Source organism: Polyodon spathula, chromosome 8, assembly GCF_017654505.1.
Source record: "Polyodon spathula isolate WHYD16114869_AA chromosome 8, ASM1765450v1, whole genome shotgun sequence".
Classification (NCBI taxonomy): domain Eukaryota; kingdom Metazoa; phylum Chordata; class Actinopteri; order Acipenseriformes; family Polyodontidae; genus Polyodon; species Polyodon spathula.
The window spans coordinates 18,420,067-18,434,963 of record NC_054541.1 but is presented as its reverse complement, the minus strand read 5'-3'; the positions used below and the strand labels follow the sequence as shown (position 1 = coordinate 18,434,963).

General features: G+C 38.4%; 1 protein-coding gene across 1 annotated transcript in view; it reads right to left on the bottom strand.

Annotated features, from left to right (window-relative positions):
- Nucleotides 1-10,055, bottom strand: part of LOC121320217 (solute carrier family 23 member 1-like) — a 29,995-nt gene extending 19,940 nt beyond the window's left edge. Inside the window, exons 1-3 of the mRNA XM_041258469.1 lie at nucleotides 10,026-10,055; nucleotides 2,530-2,673; nucleotides 1,705-1,862 (exon numbers count right to left, since the gene is read on the bottom strand). Coding sequence (XP_041114403.1) covers nucleotides 1,705-1,862; nucleotides 2,530-2,673; nucleotides 10,026-10,055 — 332 coding nt within the window. The remainder of the gene's footprint in view (nucleotides 1-1,704; nucleotides 1,863-2,529; nucleotides 2,674-10,025) is intronic.
- Nucleotides 10,056-14,897: the final 4,842 nt, after the last annotated feature.

Genomic DNA, 14,897 nt, shown 5'->3' with positions numbered 1-14,897 from the left:
CATTCACAGAACTGTCAAGAATGAAGTAGATTACTGTCACATGATGCACTGCTAAAGGGGTTATGCGTATGCAATTAGTGTTTTATGAATGGGGTCCTTGTCTCTCAGACACTGATAGCAGAACTAGAGACATTTATCCCGAAACTGCAGACATTCACGAGCACCATACTCCAGACAAGCTCAAAGCCAGGTACTATTGAAGGGAAATGATAATAATATTGGAACAACCTCTCAGAATGATTGCAAACATCATACAAATGTACAAGAGCAATTCAAACGACATTTGAAGCTCTTGTGCATCTTCACAGTGATTGGAGTTGTCAGTGTCAAGGTTGCCAACACAGTACTTAAACAGGGTTTCAGATGAAATGCCAAGACTGTCAACAAGTAAAAAAAAAAAAGTTTGTCCGAGTTATTGTTTAGATTAAAGGAATAGTTATACCATGTACATTGTCTAGCATTTCATTTTGTTTGTATTTTTAACATCATGTTATGTATGCTCGCTATCATGTACTACTGTTTAAGCTTACTAACTAATCTCAGTCACTGAAAAAAACTGCATTTGTGATGTGATTACTAGGGTTGTGCATCTGACTGCTTTCCCTGCTGAAACTATGATTTTGTATACAGTTTTGTATACACCCATTTCATTTCTTTGTGGCTGTCACAGTTGCAGAGGGGGGCAGAAACTATAGTCCCACATCACCTAGTGGTTGTTGGTTAAAAAGGGGCATTAGTTAGTGAGGTGGGGGGCACTGCCCAGGAATACTACTCAACCCTGCGTGTAAGATGAGGTGCTTGATGGGATAGATAGTTACCTTTATACAGCATGTCATGTTTGCCTTGGTACTGTGTGGCCTCCTGTTCAAGCCCAGTAATAAATACACATCCAAACCCTAGAGATTGAAACTATCAATTTGTTATTGATCCCCATGAATTTTATTTTGCAAGTCTCAATTTTAATCAATTAATTGCACTGTTGCCTTATTTTGAGCCTCACATATTGTAGCTAGCTACCCAGTAACACATGCTTTTCCTGCACATTGTTAATCCATATATTCCATTACTATGTATGATGATGTGTTTTCAGTTGTATATGCTGATTATCACCTGTCCAATATCTTATCAGGGAATTGGTTACATTGCCCCCTCCTAGCAATAACACACTTGAAGACGAAAATGATCCCTGAATATATAAATCAGCTCATCTTGAAATAAATGCAAACCATTTAAATGAGAAAGTTGTCTCACAAGTGCAGTGACATCTAAGTATCTATTAACTACTAATGCAGAACAGCTGGGTGCCAGCTGGAATGAAACCATATCCAAAGGGGTCTATAACAGAGTTAGCTTCTCTCTAACGCAAAAATACTAATTTCTCTAAATAATGCTAAACAAACAACCTATTAGAACAGAAACTGAACTGTAGCTGGTTGCACACCTGTCTTCTGGTGGTTACAAGACTGACGTGTAGAATTCTGTTTAGCTTGGTGTAACAGGGCAGAGTCTGGGTGCAAAACCGGTGACCACACATACCGTAATCAAGCATCTAAACCGTTACGCAAAAGCTCCTCTGCATTCATGGTAATAGAGTTCACCTCATCGACAGGGAACAGAATCCATAACAGTAGTGCATCACACAAATGTACCTGTTACACTGGCAGTGAAAAGGTTCAATCTTTCATTAAAGCCCCACCACCTTACCTCACCCCGAATGTGACCTGGAGCAGAGTGCAGAGCCCTGACACAAAGAAGATGGTGCTGATCAGGTGGCTCTGGGTGAGGGTGTCATGCTCCAGACACAACTCCTTCGACAAAATCAGGGGAATGGCAATGATCCCCCCAAATGCTGTCAAATAGTGCTGAAAAAAACACAAAAATAAAGAACATAAGAAAATTGACAATGAAAGGGGGGCTATTCGGCCCATCAGTGCCTGTCCAGTTTAGTAGCTGGTTGATCTCCAAACAATGTCAAGTCAGGTTTAAAGGATCACAGTGATTTTGGTATCAACAACATGACTATGTAACACATCCCACTTTAAAAAATTGTCTTCTATGCTCTCTTAGTCTTAATCACCAACTGTGTCAGCTCCTTTTAAGATTTTAAAGACATCAATCATCCTTAATTCCTCTTTGCTCTGTTCCTTATCTTCATAGCTCATTCTTTAAACCCCTGGGGTCAGTCTGGTTGCTCTTTGTTGGACTCTTTCCAATGCCTCAATGTCCTTTTGGGACTGTGGTGACCAGAACTGAACACAGTATTCTCAATGTAGTCTTACCAGTGAGTTACTGTATACATCCTCATCATAGCCTCCATAGATTTATACTCTATAAAGTGCACAGAGCTACCAAAATAATTCACATAGAAAAATGTGAGACAAACAAAGTGATGGCAATACAAATTAGGTAAGATTTACTGGAATTATTTTGTTAGTGTATTTATTATTTCTTTTTCTTTTTCAGTGCTCAAATAGTTTTCCCGTGATTTTTTCTTCCCAATTGCGTGCAGACTAGCAGACAGTATCGCACCTGAGTCCCAAGGATGATGCAGAGGTACCAGGGGGGCACCTCAGTCACACTGTAGGCCAGCTTGTTTTGTTCTGCCTCCCTGTCTGGCAGCTGCTTCTTTCTCTCACTGTCATCTGCAGGGATCTTACACACATGCTCACTTTTCTAAAAGACATTATAAATCACTTATGAGAAATCAACCAATCACTGTCAGATTTTCAGTACATCTTACCTTATGTATAGATGTCATCCCATGCATAGAAATATGACAGAATTCTAAAAAAACACTGTTTATGTTTAATAAGTTCCTGAGTGCAATCTTCATTTTGTGTGATTTGTAATAAGTTAATACGTTGTGTGTAGGGTGTCTCATTTCTAGCTCATCAGCTTTGCTTTTCAGACCTCTCACCCAAACTGCACAAGATCACTGGCCATATTTTCACAACGTTTACTCCAGTCTTTAAATAACTCCTATTTTAAGAAAGGAGGGAAACACCAAATATGTAGGTAATGCAATAGAAGGTTTCTCGAGCACTCAAGTTGTTGGTTTCTCAATTTTATACATTATTGTTCATTTTCATCTTTAAAAAAACGCAACTTATTAACATATAAAATAATATATTTATACAAAACAGAACTCAAAAATGAGCCCTTCTGAATTAAGATGTCACTTCCAGGACAAAAACAACAACCTGCAACTGTTGCTGGCACATTTGTGTAAATGAGTCATCTTTCACATGCCTGATTCGTGTATCAAATAAAATACCTGACACAAATTCTGTAAAATATTAAACATTATCCTTTAACTAGCCAGTTTCAGTCACATTAGGCAATAGAGCAGATCTGAGTGACTGTGAGTTGTCTGTTGGTGGGCAGATACTTTACAAGGAACGAGATGACTGGGCGATTCTGCAGGGCAGACTTTGTACAGACTGATACACCCAACATGCTTCAAGGGACAGTGTGGCAAAGTGCACGCCCCTGTGTGTATTTTGTGTTGTATGTTGTGTGTTAATGTTGATGTATAGTCATTGGTACACGGGATATAAAAGGGTCTGTGTAACACGAGTGTTAAAAATGTATATTTGTATTTAGGCACAAGGATTGCACAGCACTTCACGTGCAAGTAAAAAGTAATAATATGTGAGCACGGGGAATTGCATTTTATTAATTCACACGCAGTTGTACAGCGACTCCAATTGAATTATTGATTAGCAATCGAGTCTCGGTACAGCTGCATAAAAGCAACATGTTTTCACTCACTCGGAGTTGTGTGTTCGGTGAGTGGAGAATGGAATTGGCGACTGAGGTAATAATAATAATAATAATAATAATGATAATAGTAGTTAAAATATCAGCTCACCGTGTTTGTTTAGTGTTAGTACTCTTTGTTTTGGCTACCAGTACCGAGTCCTGTGTTTTGTTTGTCATGCAACCTTTTATTTTCTGTCTGTCTGTGCACTATTAAATGCTGAGTGAGACCATTCGCTCAGCTTCACCAAACTCCACCTCTGTTGTTTATTTCCTGGTTCCTGGTTTCTAGTCTGACATCACCCACTGCAGCCGTCTTTGTAACAGACAGTCTCTGTGCAATGGGTGCATACACAGCAGTAGATAATTCAGTCAGCACAGCTCTTAAGAAAGGTCAAAGTCACATGTACGTGACAAATCAATTGCATTTGCTGTGTTTTGTTCTATGTCTCAATAAAATTACCCGAGTTAAAGGAGAATTTGCTTCCTAACAAATTTGATATCACTCAGTGTGGAACCTAATTACCATTGATTGGTACTCAGTTGTATTGATTATGGTAAATGAGTGAAAAGCGACTTTTCTTGTTGTCAGATTAACACATTTTTTGCAGACAAAAAAAAAACATGTTAAATGAAAATACTTGCACAGTTCTATAGAACACCTATGAAAAACACTGCAGCAAGTTAAGTCAAGGAACACCCTACACTGTAATTTAAAATAAAAATATTTTTAAATTCCAGAAAGAGTTGCATCCCAGCAATCAAGAGTAGAGGAAACAAAGGGCTATACACCCAGTTTTACTTTGTTTAAAATAATTGAGACCTTGTGGTTTTAGAATCTCTAATCAATTTTTATGTTCTGCTTCAAAGATTATTTAATTTTTAACAAAACAGCTAATGCAGAATTCCTTGTTAAGTGGCATTGATACTTGTAATCATTTAACTTCAAATATAATTTGTATCACAAAAAAGTACAATTCAGGACTTCCAGGCTTACTCGTTAAAAGATTATCGATAATGAAATCATTCAAAGCATGCCAGTAACACCCCCCCCCCCCCCCCCCCCACTATGACTGAAAATTCAAAGTGCATACAGAATTATGAACCAAAACTGCCAATTAAGTTTTTGTGGTTAGGTGGGTTTCGTAGGATACACATATAATCCACTTGCTGTGAATTAACCTCATTTGAGAAAATTGGATCATGAAATTACACGTGAGCTCTGTATTACTGGGGTGCACAACCTGAAACCCCAGGGAACCTCTGCCAGCCAGACCCATTCCACATTCATACGGATGTAGAGAGAGTTTGTATGTCATATTGTCACAGAAGTTGAGTAAAATGAGGAAGGCTGATCAGTCCTAGGATTCACCAGACAAGTTTACAGAAAATCAAAGCTAGGTATATGCTCATTTAGAGAAAAATTATAACTCAGCATTCGAGCACCAGACCCCAGAACCACTCAGGGGAATGCAAACCCCATAACAGCATATAATATTCAAGTGCAAATGCAAATACTGAATATGAAGCAAGGTCCTCATAAAACAGCATATGTATGTTTATGCATCCATAGCTATACAACACTCAATTGCAGGATGGGTAGTAATACTAAATGAAAAATTAAAGACATTGAGAAAGAATTTGAACCAAAACTTTTGTCAAAGAATGTTACTTTGACTTTCTTTTAATATTACTTAATTTGCAGTTAAATGTTTTGTAAATCTCCCGGGATGGAATTTTATTTATTTACACATTTTACAAATTTTCTAGCCTAAAATGTAAATAAGAGACTATACCTCTGAAAATAAACAAACAAATACATTTCAGAAAATATTCTGCAATGAAATATTAAAAGCCAGTCATTTATTGTCTGTTGAATGTTTTACCCAATTTTAAATGCCAAATTTGAATCTACATTACATATTGAAATCCAAAGTTATGACTAAAATGACAACTATTAAATAATTACCTGTAGGCAGGGGAATAAAATTTGTCTTAAAACTGATTTCCGTCTTCCCTGGGACACACAAAAAATAACACTTTTCTTGCAAAATAACTTAGAATAAGCATACACTTTGTTAGTCACAAGTTTCTGTTGTGCATAAGCTTTTACAGTAAGTATTCTGTGGTTTGCTACTTATTGCTGCAAAATAAACAAAGACAACAAATACTTACAGTGAAGGAATAGTTATCCAAACCATTCTCAGGATCCATAGTTTTAAAGTTGTGTGTTGAGTTATTGGCTGTTCTTTCTATGATAAAGCTACAGGGATTATGAGAGTAGCTGAAGGCAGTCAGCTTCTCATGTGAGGGTAGTTCATGTAGAATGCTGGCATTCTGTAAAGGATTTCCTGATTGTGTTTCTCTTTTGCACAGCAGAATATTCTCAGACCTCCTGCCCTAAGACACTGAAGTAAATCAGTAACTGTAATAGATCATATTATACTCAATCGAAAAACTATTTAATGGAAGCCAACCGTACATCACAGAGTCAAAGTTAATAAGAGATTAAAAACCTGAAAGTAAGGCAATAGTTTTTAGAATGTATTTTTTAAAGTAACCTGCCAAAAAAGAATGAACAACTAAGCATTTGAAAGATCATGCATATTTTCTAATGAAATGTCCATCAACAACAACAGAACATCTATATAAACGAAGATGGAGATAGCTTGGACATGTCCTAAGGAAGGAAGCAAATGTCAACACAAAGCTGCAATGAGATGGACACCAGGAGGAAGAAAAATGGAAAGACCAAGAACAACATGGAACTGAACCCTTGAAACCCAATTGGCTGAGGAGAACCTTGCATGGGGACCTGCATAGTAGGCAGCCCAGAAGTACCTGGGAGGTCTACATCTTTCATGCTGATTGTTAAAATAAAACTTTTTTTTGATAATGTAATGCTTTTTTAATGTAATTTCCAGACTGAAAAACCATGCATTATGAGCCAGAACTGTTATTTAAGTTTTTGTTTTTTTGTAAAGGAAGACTGAGAATAGGTAACTGGCAAGATGGCGAATTACAAGAGGGACTCCTTTCACTCCTGTCACACATCACCCCCTAAGAGTGGAGCCGTAGGCACACTCGGCCAACCCTAACTTTCCTGATTGATCCCCCTCCCTAGAGAAAAAATCAGCACTTCAATGTTCCTTACCCGCACGATGTTTCACAACAAAGCTGAAGGGTTGCAGAGACAGACTCCACTGAGTGATACGCGCATTTGTGTCCCTTATCGTGTGCAACCAGTTCAGAGGAGCATAGTTCGTGACGAGTGAAAGGCAGACCCAGGAAGTAATAGCGAAGAGAGTCCCTGTCCTGTTTTTTAGATATTTTATATTTCCTTGCCTTCTCTCTCCAATTCTTTTTCCCTGAACACACCAATCTTGAGTGAAAAATGTGTACTGCTTTTATGCAGATGTACCAGGACTTGATTGCTAATCATTCAGTCTGGTCCTGGCACAGTCTGCACATGAACTATTTTGTGACACACCCGTGCCCAAATACCAGAGATTCTAACTGGATTCTTTTTCCGTTCCATTCCGGTTCGAACAAAATGAAATGCATGGTATGACTGTTGTATAAAATCAAAAGAACAAAGTTTCCTTTCATATTATGAAGTTATCTGGAATAAAAATATTTCAGAGACTTTTACAGGTGAGAAAAATAAAAACACATTTACAAAAAGTAACTCTCAGGCTGAGCTGAAATTGTAAAATTAGCCCAATAATTATTATTTGTATTTCAAACAAAACAAAAAAATCACATTAACAAAACTGTAGAGCTCTGCGGTGTGCCTGTGTGTAATTCTCCATGCACACAGGATTTCTAAAAAAAAATGTGTCTACAGCAGATTGCGTAAAGCAGTATCCTGCAGGAGTTTTACACAGTGATGGAGGTAAGCTCTTCTGTACATCCTGCAATGTTATTGTAGATCTCTACCGAGAATCAGCTGTTGATAGGCATTTAGATTCAAGTATCCACCGAAAGTGAAAAGCGGAAATGCAGAGCAGTACCGTGACTGCTTTATTTGCAAAAGTGACTTCCATGTTCTGAAGGTCCACTGCAAATCGTGACGCACGAAACACATTATATTTTTACCTGACAGAGGCATTTATTTGCGCAAATATCCCTTGGACAACCAAAAGTTACGCAAATTCTTCTGACCTAAAGTTACCGAGTATCACAACAGTCTGGTTGCTTGTCAGTGGTTACTGACGAGTCGACTGATGCCCAAGATCAGTATGGATTACACATTGTATTTGTTTTGCAAGACCTAAATGATGAATATGCATCTGGTGTACTAGAACTGAAAGCTGTCCTTGCAGATACACTTTACCTACAGGCTGTTAATTACAACACTATTTCACTAACTATTGTAAAGTGCTTGAATGATTTGGACGTTGATTTTTATGATGTCAGTGCATTTGTCTTTATATTTGATGTTTACAAAAATAATAATAATCTGTACACATAATTTATAAAATAGTTCAGTACAATACAATACTTTACCCGTAACACTACCATGAATTTTAAAGAAAATTTCTGTGATTTCCAAGGGCCTTAGTTACAAACTATAAAAACATACAAAGGTTGCTGACAATTTGAAGTGAAAGTTCAATATGTTGGGAATTTGCATCCAACATTTCAGCCCAATAGAAGAAAAAACAATCAAAATACGAGTCTGCGAACTTTGTTAGTGTTTTTCAGATATTTAACAAAAAGTGCCTATCAAAACATAAGTAACAAAACAACCATATACAAGAAAGAAAGAAATATATACATAGTGCAGTGCCGTGAAAAAGTATTTGCCCCCTGTCTGATTTTCCCCATTTTTGCATATTTTTCACATTGAATTTGGTCAGATCCTTTTGTGGGTTGTAGTAGTATATAGAGGGAGTCTGAGAAACAAAATGACACCAAAGTTTGGTGCTTCTTTCATTTGTTTGGTGTGCAAGGTAATCAAACATGTAATCTTCAGGTGTGAAAAAGTTATTGCCCCCCTAGTTAACTCAACCCAATTAAAGGGTTAGTTAGGGTCAGCTGTTTGAATACTTTGGTTAACAATCAGGCCTGATTTGGGCCAGCCCTGCCCAATATAAATCTGACTAACCTTGGCCCTTACCATCAGAGTGAAGTTGTTAGCACACAGGTTCTAGAGGCACATCATGCCACGATAAAAAGAAATTCCTGAAGACCTCCAGAAAAAAACTTGTTGATGTCTATCAGTCTAGAAAGGGTTACAAAGCCATTTCTAGGGCTCTGGGGCTCCACCAACCCATAGTCAGAGCCATATTGCCCAAATGGAGAAAGTTTGGCACAGTAGTGAATCTTCTCAGGAGTGGCCGTCCTACCAAAATATCTCCTAGAGCAAGGTGTAAAATCGTCCAGGAAGTTACAAAGAACCCTAGAACAACATCTAGGGATCTGTAGGCCTCTCTCGCCTCGGCTAAGGTCAGTGTTCATGACTCCACCATCAGAAAGACACTGGGCACAAATTGGATTCATTGCAGGGTAGCAAGGCGGAAACCACTGCTCACTAAGAAGAATATGAATGCTCGTCTCAAGTTTGCCAAAAAGCACCTGGATGATCCTCAAGGGTTCTGGAACAATGTTCTATGGACAGATGAGTCAAAAGTGGAACTTTTTGGCCAACATAGGCCCCCTTATGTCTGGTAAAAACCAAACACTGCATTCCACAGTAAGAACCCCATACCAATGGTCAAGCATGGTGGTGGTAGTGTCATGATTTGCGGATGCTTTGCTGCATCAGGATCTCGACGACTTGCCATCATTGAAGGAACCATGAATTCTGCTCTATATCAGAGTCCTCCCTCACAGACCTGGGACTCTCCAGCACTGCTCTTGTCTGGTTTTCCTCCTACCTTGGCGATTGCATGTACCAGGTGTCCTGGTGTGGCTCACCCTCTGCCTCTTGTTCTCTTTTGACAGGTGTCCCCAAGGCTCAGTCCTGGGACCTCTCCTGTTTTCTCTCTATACCTGCTCCCTGGGTCCCCTCATCTCCTCCCATGGCTTCTCGTATCATTTCTATGCTGATGATCCCCAGATTTTCCTCTCCTTTCCCCCCTCTGACTGACATTTCTTCCCATATCTCTACATGCCTCTTGGCCATCTCCTCCTGGATGCACTCGCATCATCTCAAACTCAACCTCTCCAAATCGGATCTTCTTTTCAGGCCCTGGTACTGTCCCGCCTTGACTAATGCATCTCCAAAACAGAAAAAGATCTTCCAAAACTCTGCTACTCACCTTGTCTTTTCCCTTCCTCATTTCTCCCATGCTACACTACTGCTTCACTGCCTCCACTGGCTTCCTATCACTGCTCACATCCAATTCAAAACTCTTGTACTCACCTAACGCTGTTTTGACCTTTCTGCTCCCTCCTATCCAGACTATTATTTCTCCCTACACCCCCTCTCGCACCCTCCGCTTCTCCACCACCGGCAGATTAGCTCTACACCCACCCTCTCTTCGCTTCTCCACCTCCAGATCCCGCTCCTTCTCCCTCAGTGGTGGAACAACCTACTCAGGGATATGGACAACATGCCCCACATGTCAACTTGTTCCTATCCAATTTTAAATAACTTTAGCATAACCAAGGCAGAAGTGTTAAAGGGACTAGGAGCTCTTAAAATAAACAAACCCCCTGGGCCAGATGTGATCCTCCCAATAGTTCTCAAAGAAATGAAAGTAGTTATTTATAAACCGCTAACCAAGATCATGCAACAGTCTCTTGACATAGGGGTTGTACCGTCAGACTGGAAAATTGCAAACATAATACCGATCCACAAAAAGGGAAACAAAACTGAACCAGGTAACTACAGACCAATAAGCCTGACTTCTATTATATGTAAACTTATGGAAACTATAATAAGATCCAAAATGGAAAATTACCTTTATGGTAACAGTATCCTGGGAGACAGCCAACATGGTTTTAGGAAAGGGAGATCGTGTCTAACTAACCTGCTTGATTTTTTTGAGGATGCAACATTGATAATGGATAATTGCAAAGCATATGACATGGTGTATTTTGATTTCCAGAAAGCTTTTGACAAAGTCCCGCACAAAAGATTAATTCTGAAACTGAACGCAGTTGGGATTCAATGAAACACATGTACATGGATTAGGGAGTGGTTAACATCTAGAAAACAGAAAGCACTGATTAGAGGAGAAACCTCAGAATGGAATGAGGTAACCAGTGGAGTACCACAGGGATCAATATTATCTGGTATAGTAAGCAAACTTGTTAAATTTGCAGATGACACCAAAATAGGAGGAGTGGCAAACACTGTTGCAGCAGCAAAGGCCATTCAAAATGATCTAGGCAAGATTCAGAACTGGGCAGACACATGGCAAATGACATTTAACAGAGAACAGTGTAAGGTATTGCATGCAGGAAATAAAAATGTACATTATAAATATAATGTGGGAGATACTGAAATTGAAGAAGGAATCTACGAAAAAGACTTAGGAGTTTTTGTTGACTCAGAAATGTCTTCATCTAGACAATGCGGGGAAGCTATAAAAAAGTATAACAAGATGCTCAGTTATATTGTGAAAAGTGTTGAATTTAAATCAAGGGAAGTAATGTTAAAACCTTACAATACATTAGTAAGACCTCATCTTGAATATTGCGTTCAGTTCTGGTCACCTCGCTACAAAAAGGATATTGCTGCTCTAGAAAGTGTGCAAAGAAGAGCGACCAGATTTATTCCAGGTTTAAAAGGCATGTCATATGCAGACAGGCTAAAAGAATCGAATCGAATCTATTCAGTCTTGAACAAAGGAGACTACACAGGGACCTAATTCAAGCATTCAAAATTCTAAATGGTATTGACAATGTCGACCCAAGGAACTTTTTTGACCTGAAAAAAGAAACAAGCACCAGGGGTCACAAATGGAGATTAGACAAAGGGGCATTCAGAACAGAAAATAGGAGGCACTTTTTTACACAGAGAATCGTGACGGTCTGGAATCAACTCCCCAGTAATGTTGTTGAAGCTGACACCCTGGGATCCTTCAAGAAGCTGCTTGATGAGATTCTGGGATCAATAAGCTACTAACAACCAAATGAGTAAGATGGGCCAAATGACCTCCTCTCTTTTGTAAACTTTCTTATGTTCTTATCAGGACTGCACAATCCCTGGCCACCTTCCAGAGCCTCCTCAAGACACACCTGTTCAAACAGCATCTGTAAATCTCACAACTCTCGACTATACTGGACTATATGGTACCCAGTTGTACCAGTACTTGCATCAGCTTGTACTTGCACTGAACTGCTCCACACCTTGTCATATTCTACTACTGCTCTTAACTGTAACTAATTCCTGTATCTTGTACGTGATTTTACTCCTATAGTTATCCTTAGCAATACATTTTTTTTTTCTATAAGTTAATTGCTCAGTCAAACTCTCCCTTGTATGTTATCACCTACTGTATTCTTTATCTTGGTTGACTTTGATCTTATTTCCACTGATTTTATTGTACTTTACTACTGCTCTTATCTGTAATGTGATATTATGCAATGTGATACTCTGTAATGTAATATTTTAAAATGTGATCCAGTTGCTGTACCCTTTCTGTTGTGTGCTTTTAGGCATCATTATTCGTCCAGTTATCAATTTCTTCCTGCTGTATTGGAGTTATACAAATCATCAATTTACTCTACGTATCAGTGGTGCAGCGGCCAGGACATTAGACCTGCAATCAAAGAATACTTGTTTATTGTTTTACACAATATTCAAATTTGACAAAATAAAAACGAAATACAATTATTTGTATAATGTTAAAGATACAATTGGAGTCCACCATTCTCCATTGTAACTATCATAGACATGACCAAGAAAGGCTTTATTAGAACTTGAGGATAATAAGGAAGGAATCACATGCAACAAATTTATATACAACTATGTTATTCTTTTTTATTTTTTTCAAAATTACATTTGAACTAATTAAATGCACTTCTTATTTTAAACTGAGGAAACCAGTCTCCTGATCAGATTATGTTATGTTTGTCACACTGGACAATAGCCCGTTATTTCTTTCAGCCTGACATGAGTTTCCAGACAGAGGTATTAGGCTCTAGTATATATCTAGAGCAGTGGTTCTCAAACTTTTTGGGCCATGCCCCACTTCTTCTTGTCTCCAATCCAAAATGCCTGTGGCTTCTCTGTATGTCATTGCTGTTGTTTGGGGGATTTCATTTTTTGCACAAACCAGCCACCGATCCATCGTAATAAGAGCAAACTTAACAATGCAAATTACAGTTTTGTAGTTTTGCGATTTATGATTATACTGTAAATTTACAGTATAATCGTAAATCTCGAAAAACTACTCACTTCTAAATCTTTTGTAGTCATTTTTGTATTACTTTAGTATAAATACTTGTTAATTTGGATTCCAGGGCAGCACCATGAACTTTGATTTAATTGAGATCGTGGTTGGAAAAACTGGAATGGTTCTTGAGGAACCTCCAAGTTTTCACACTACCAAACCATCATTCTAAACAGTTTGCACTATAAACTCCTTGTATTATTTCCTGTAGATTCTCTAGAATTAAAACAGTCTGAAATATTGATAAAAGCAAGCCATATTGGTTTTTGTAATCCTTTTTCTGTTGTCAATTTGACTTGTTTTCCAGCTCAATTTTAAATGCCTAACATCGTATGCTGCAGCCCAGTTACTGATCAGCAGGATTAAAGATGAAAATAAGAGCTCTGTTAAGCAACAGATATTTCCAAGCTAGTGAACCCTTGGGAAAGAAGAGGGTAATTACCATGTTGGGTCAGAGTATGCAATGGATGTTGCAAACCTCCTCCTCATCTTCAGGGTAGGATTACAGTTATTCACATTTTTTGCAGTGAAATGTACATTTTTGTATTTAAACAATAAAAATCAAAGCAGCATCATGATGGCCTCATCTAATGTAAAACAGAAGTGTCTCAACAAGTGACAGATGCAAACAAGCCCAGTTTCTTGAGTAAAGTATGCAAAAAAACCTCTCAGGAGATTCTGTAGACATGTGGCAAAAAGTTTTGTGGTCTGACAAAACTAGAATTGAACTTTCTGGCCTAAATGCAAAACGTTATGTTTGGTGCAAACCCAACACAGCGTATCACCCAAAGAACACCATCCCTACTGTGAAGCATGGTGGTGGCAGCATCATGTTATGGGGATGTTTCTCATTGGTAGGGACTGGGGCACTTGTCAGGATAGAAGGGGAAATGAATGGAGCAAAGTACAGAGAAGTCCATGAGGAAAACCTGCTGCCCTCTACAAGAAAGCTGAAACTGGGACGGAAGTTCACCTTTCAGCCTGACAATGACCCAAAGCACACAGCCAAAGCTACACTGGAGTGGCTAAGGAACAAAAAGGTAAATTTCCCTGAGTGGCCCAGTCAGAACCCTGACCTAAATCCAATCGAAAATTTGTGGCATGACTTGAAGATTGCTGACCATCAGTGATACCCAAGGAACTTGACAAAGCTTGAACAGTTTTGTAAATAAGAATAGTCAAATATTGCAAAATCTAGGTGTGCAAAGTTGATAGAGACCTATCCCAACAGACTCACAGCTGTAATTGCTGCCAAAGGTGTTTCCAGCAAGTATTAACTCAGGGGGGTGGAGACTTTCAGTTTTGTATTTTTAATATATCATTTTTTCGCAATAAAAACTTTTTCCCCTTAACAGTGTGGAGTATGGTGTGTAGATAAGTGGAAAAAAATCCTAATTTAAATGCATGAAACTCTGAGGCACTGACACAACAAAATGTGAAAAATGTTCAAGGGGGTGTAGACTTTCTATAGGCACTGTGTATATAAGCTATAGTTCTTAGTTCAATACAGATGAAGCCAAAAGAGAAAGTATAGGTAATTAAATTTATAGGCTATAATTTAAGTATTGTAATTTGACGTCAATATTAGTTATTTCCTCGCCAAAATTACCCACTATTGGTCAGGTAACTATGACCCACAGGTCATTATTATAACAATATAAAAGTATAAGAGACTAAACAAGGTATTTAAGGCACATGGTACAATCAATACTACAACCAAATCAATGTGTGTTGATTTCAGCAAATCGAAAATTCAAAAGAAGCATTTACAGCAGGGTTCCTCAATTG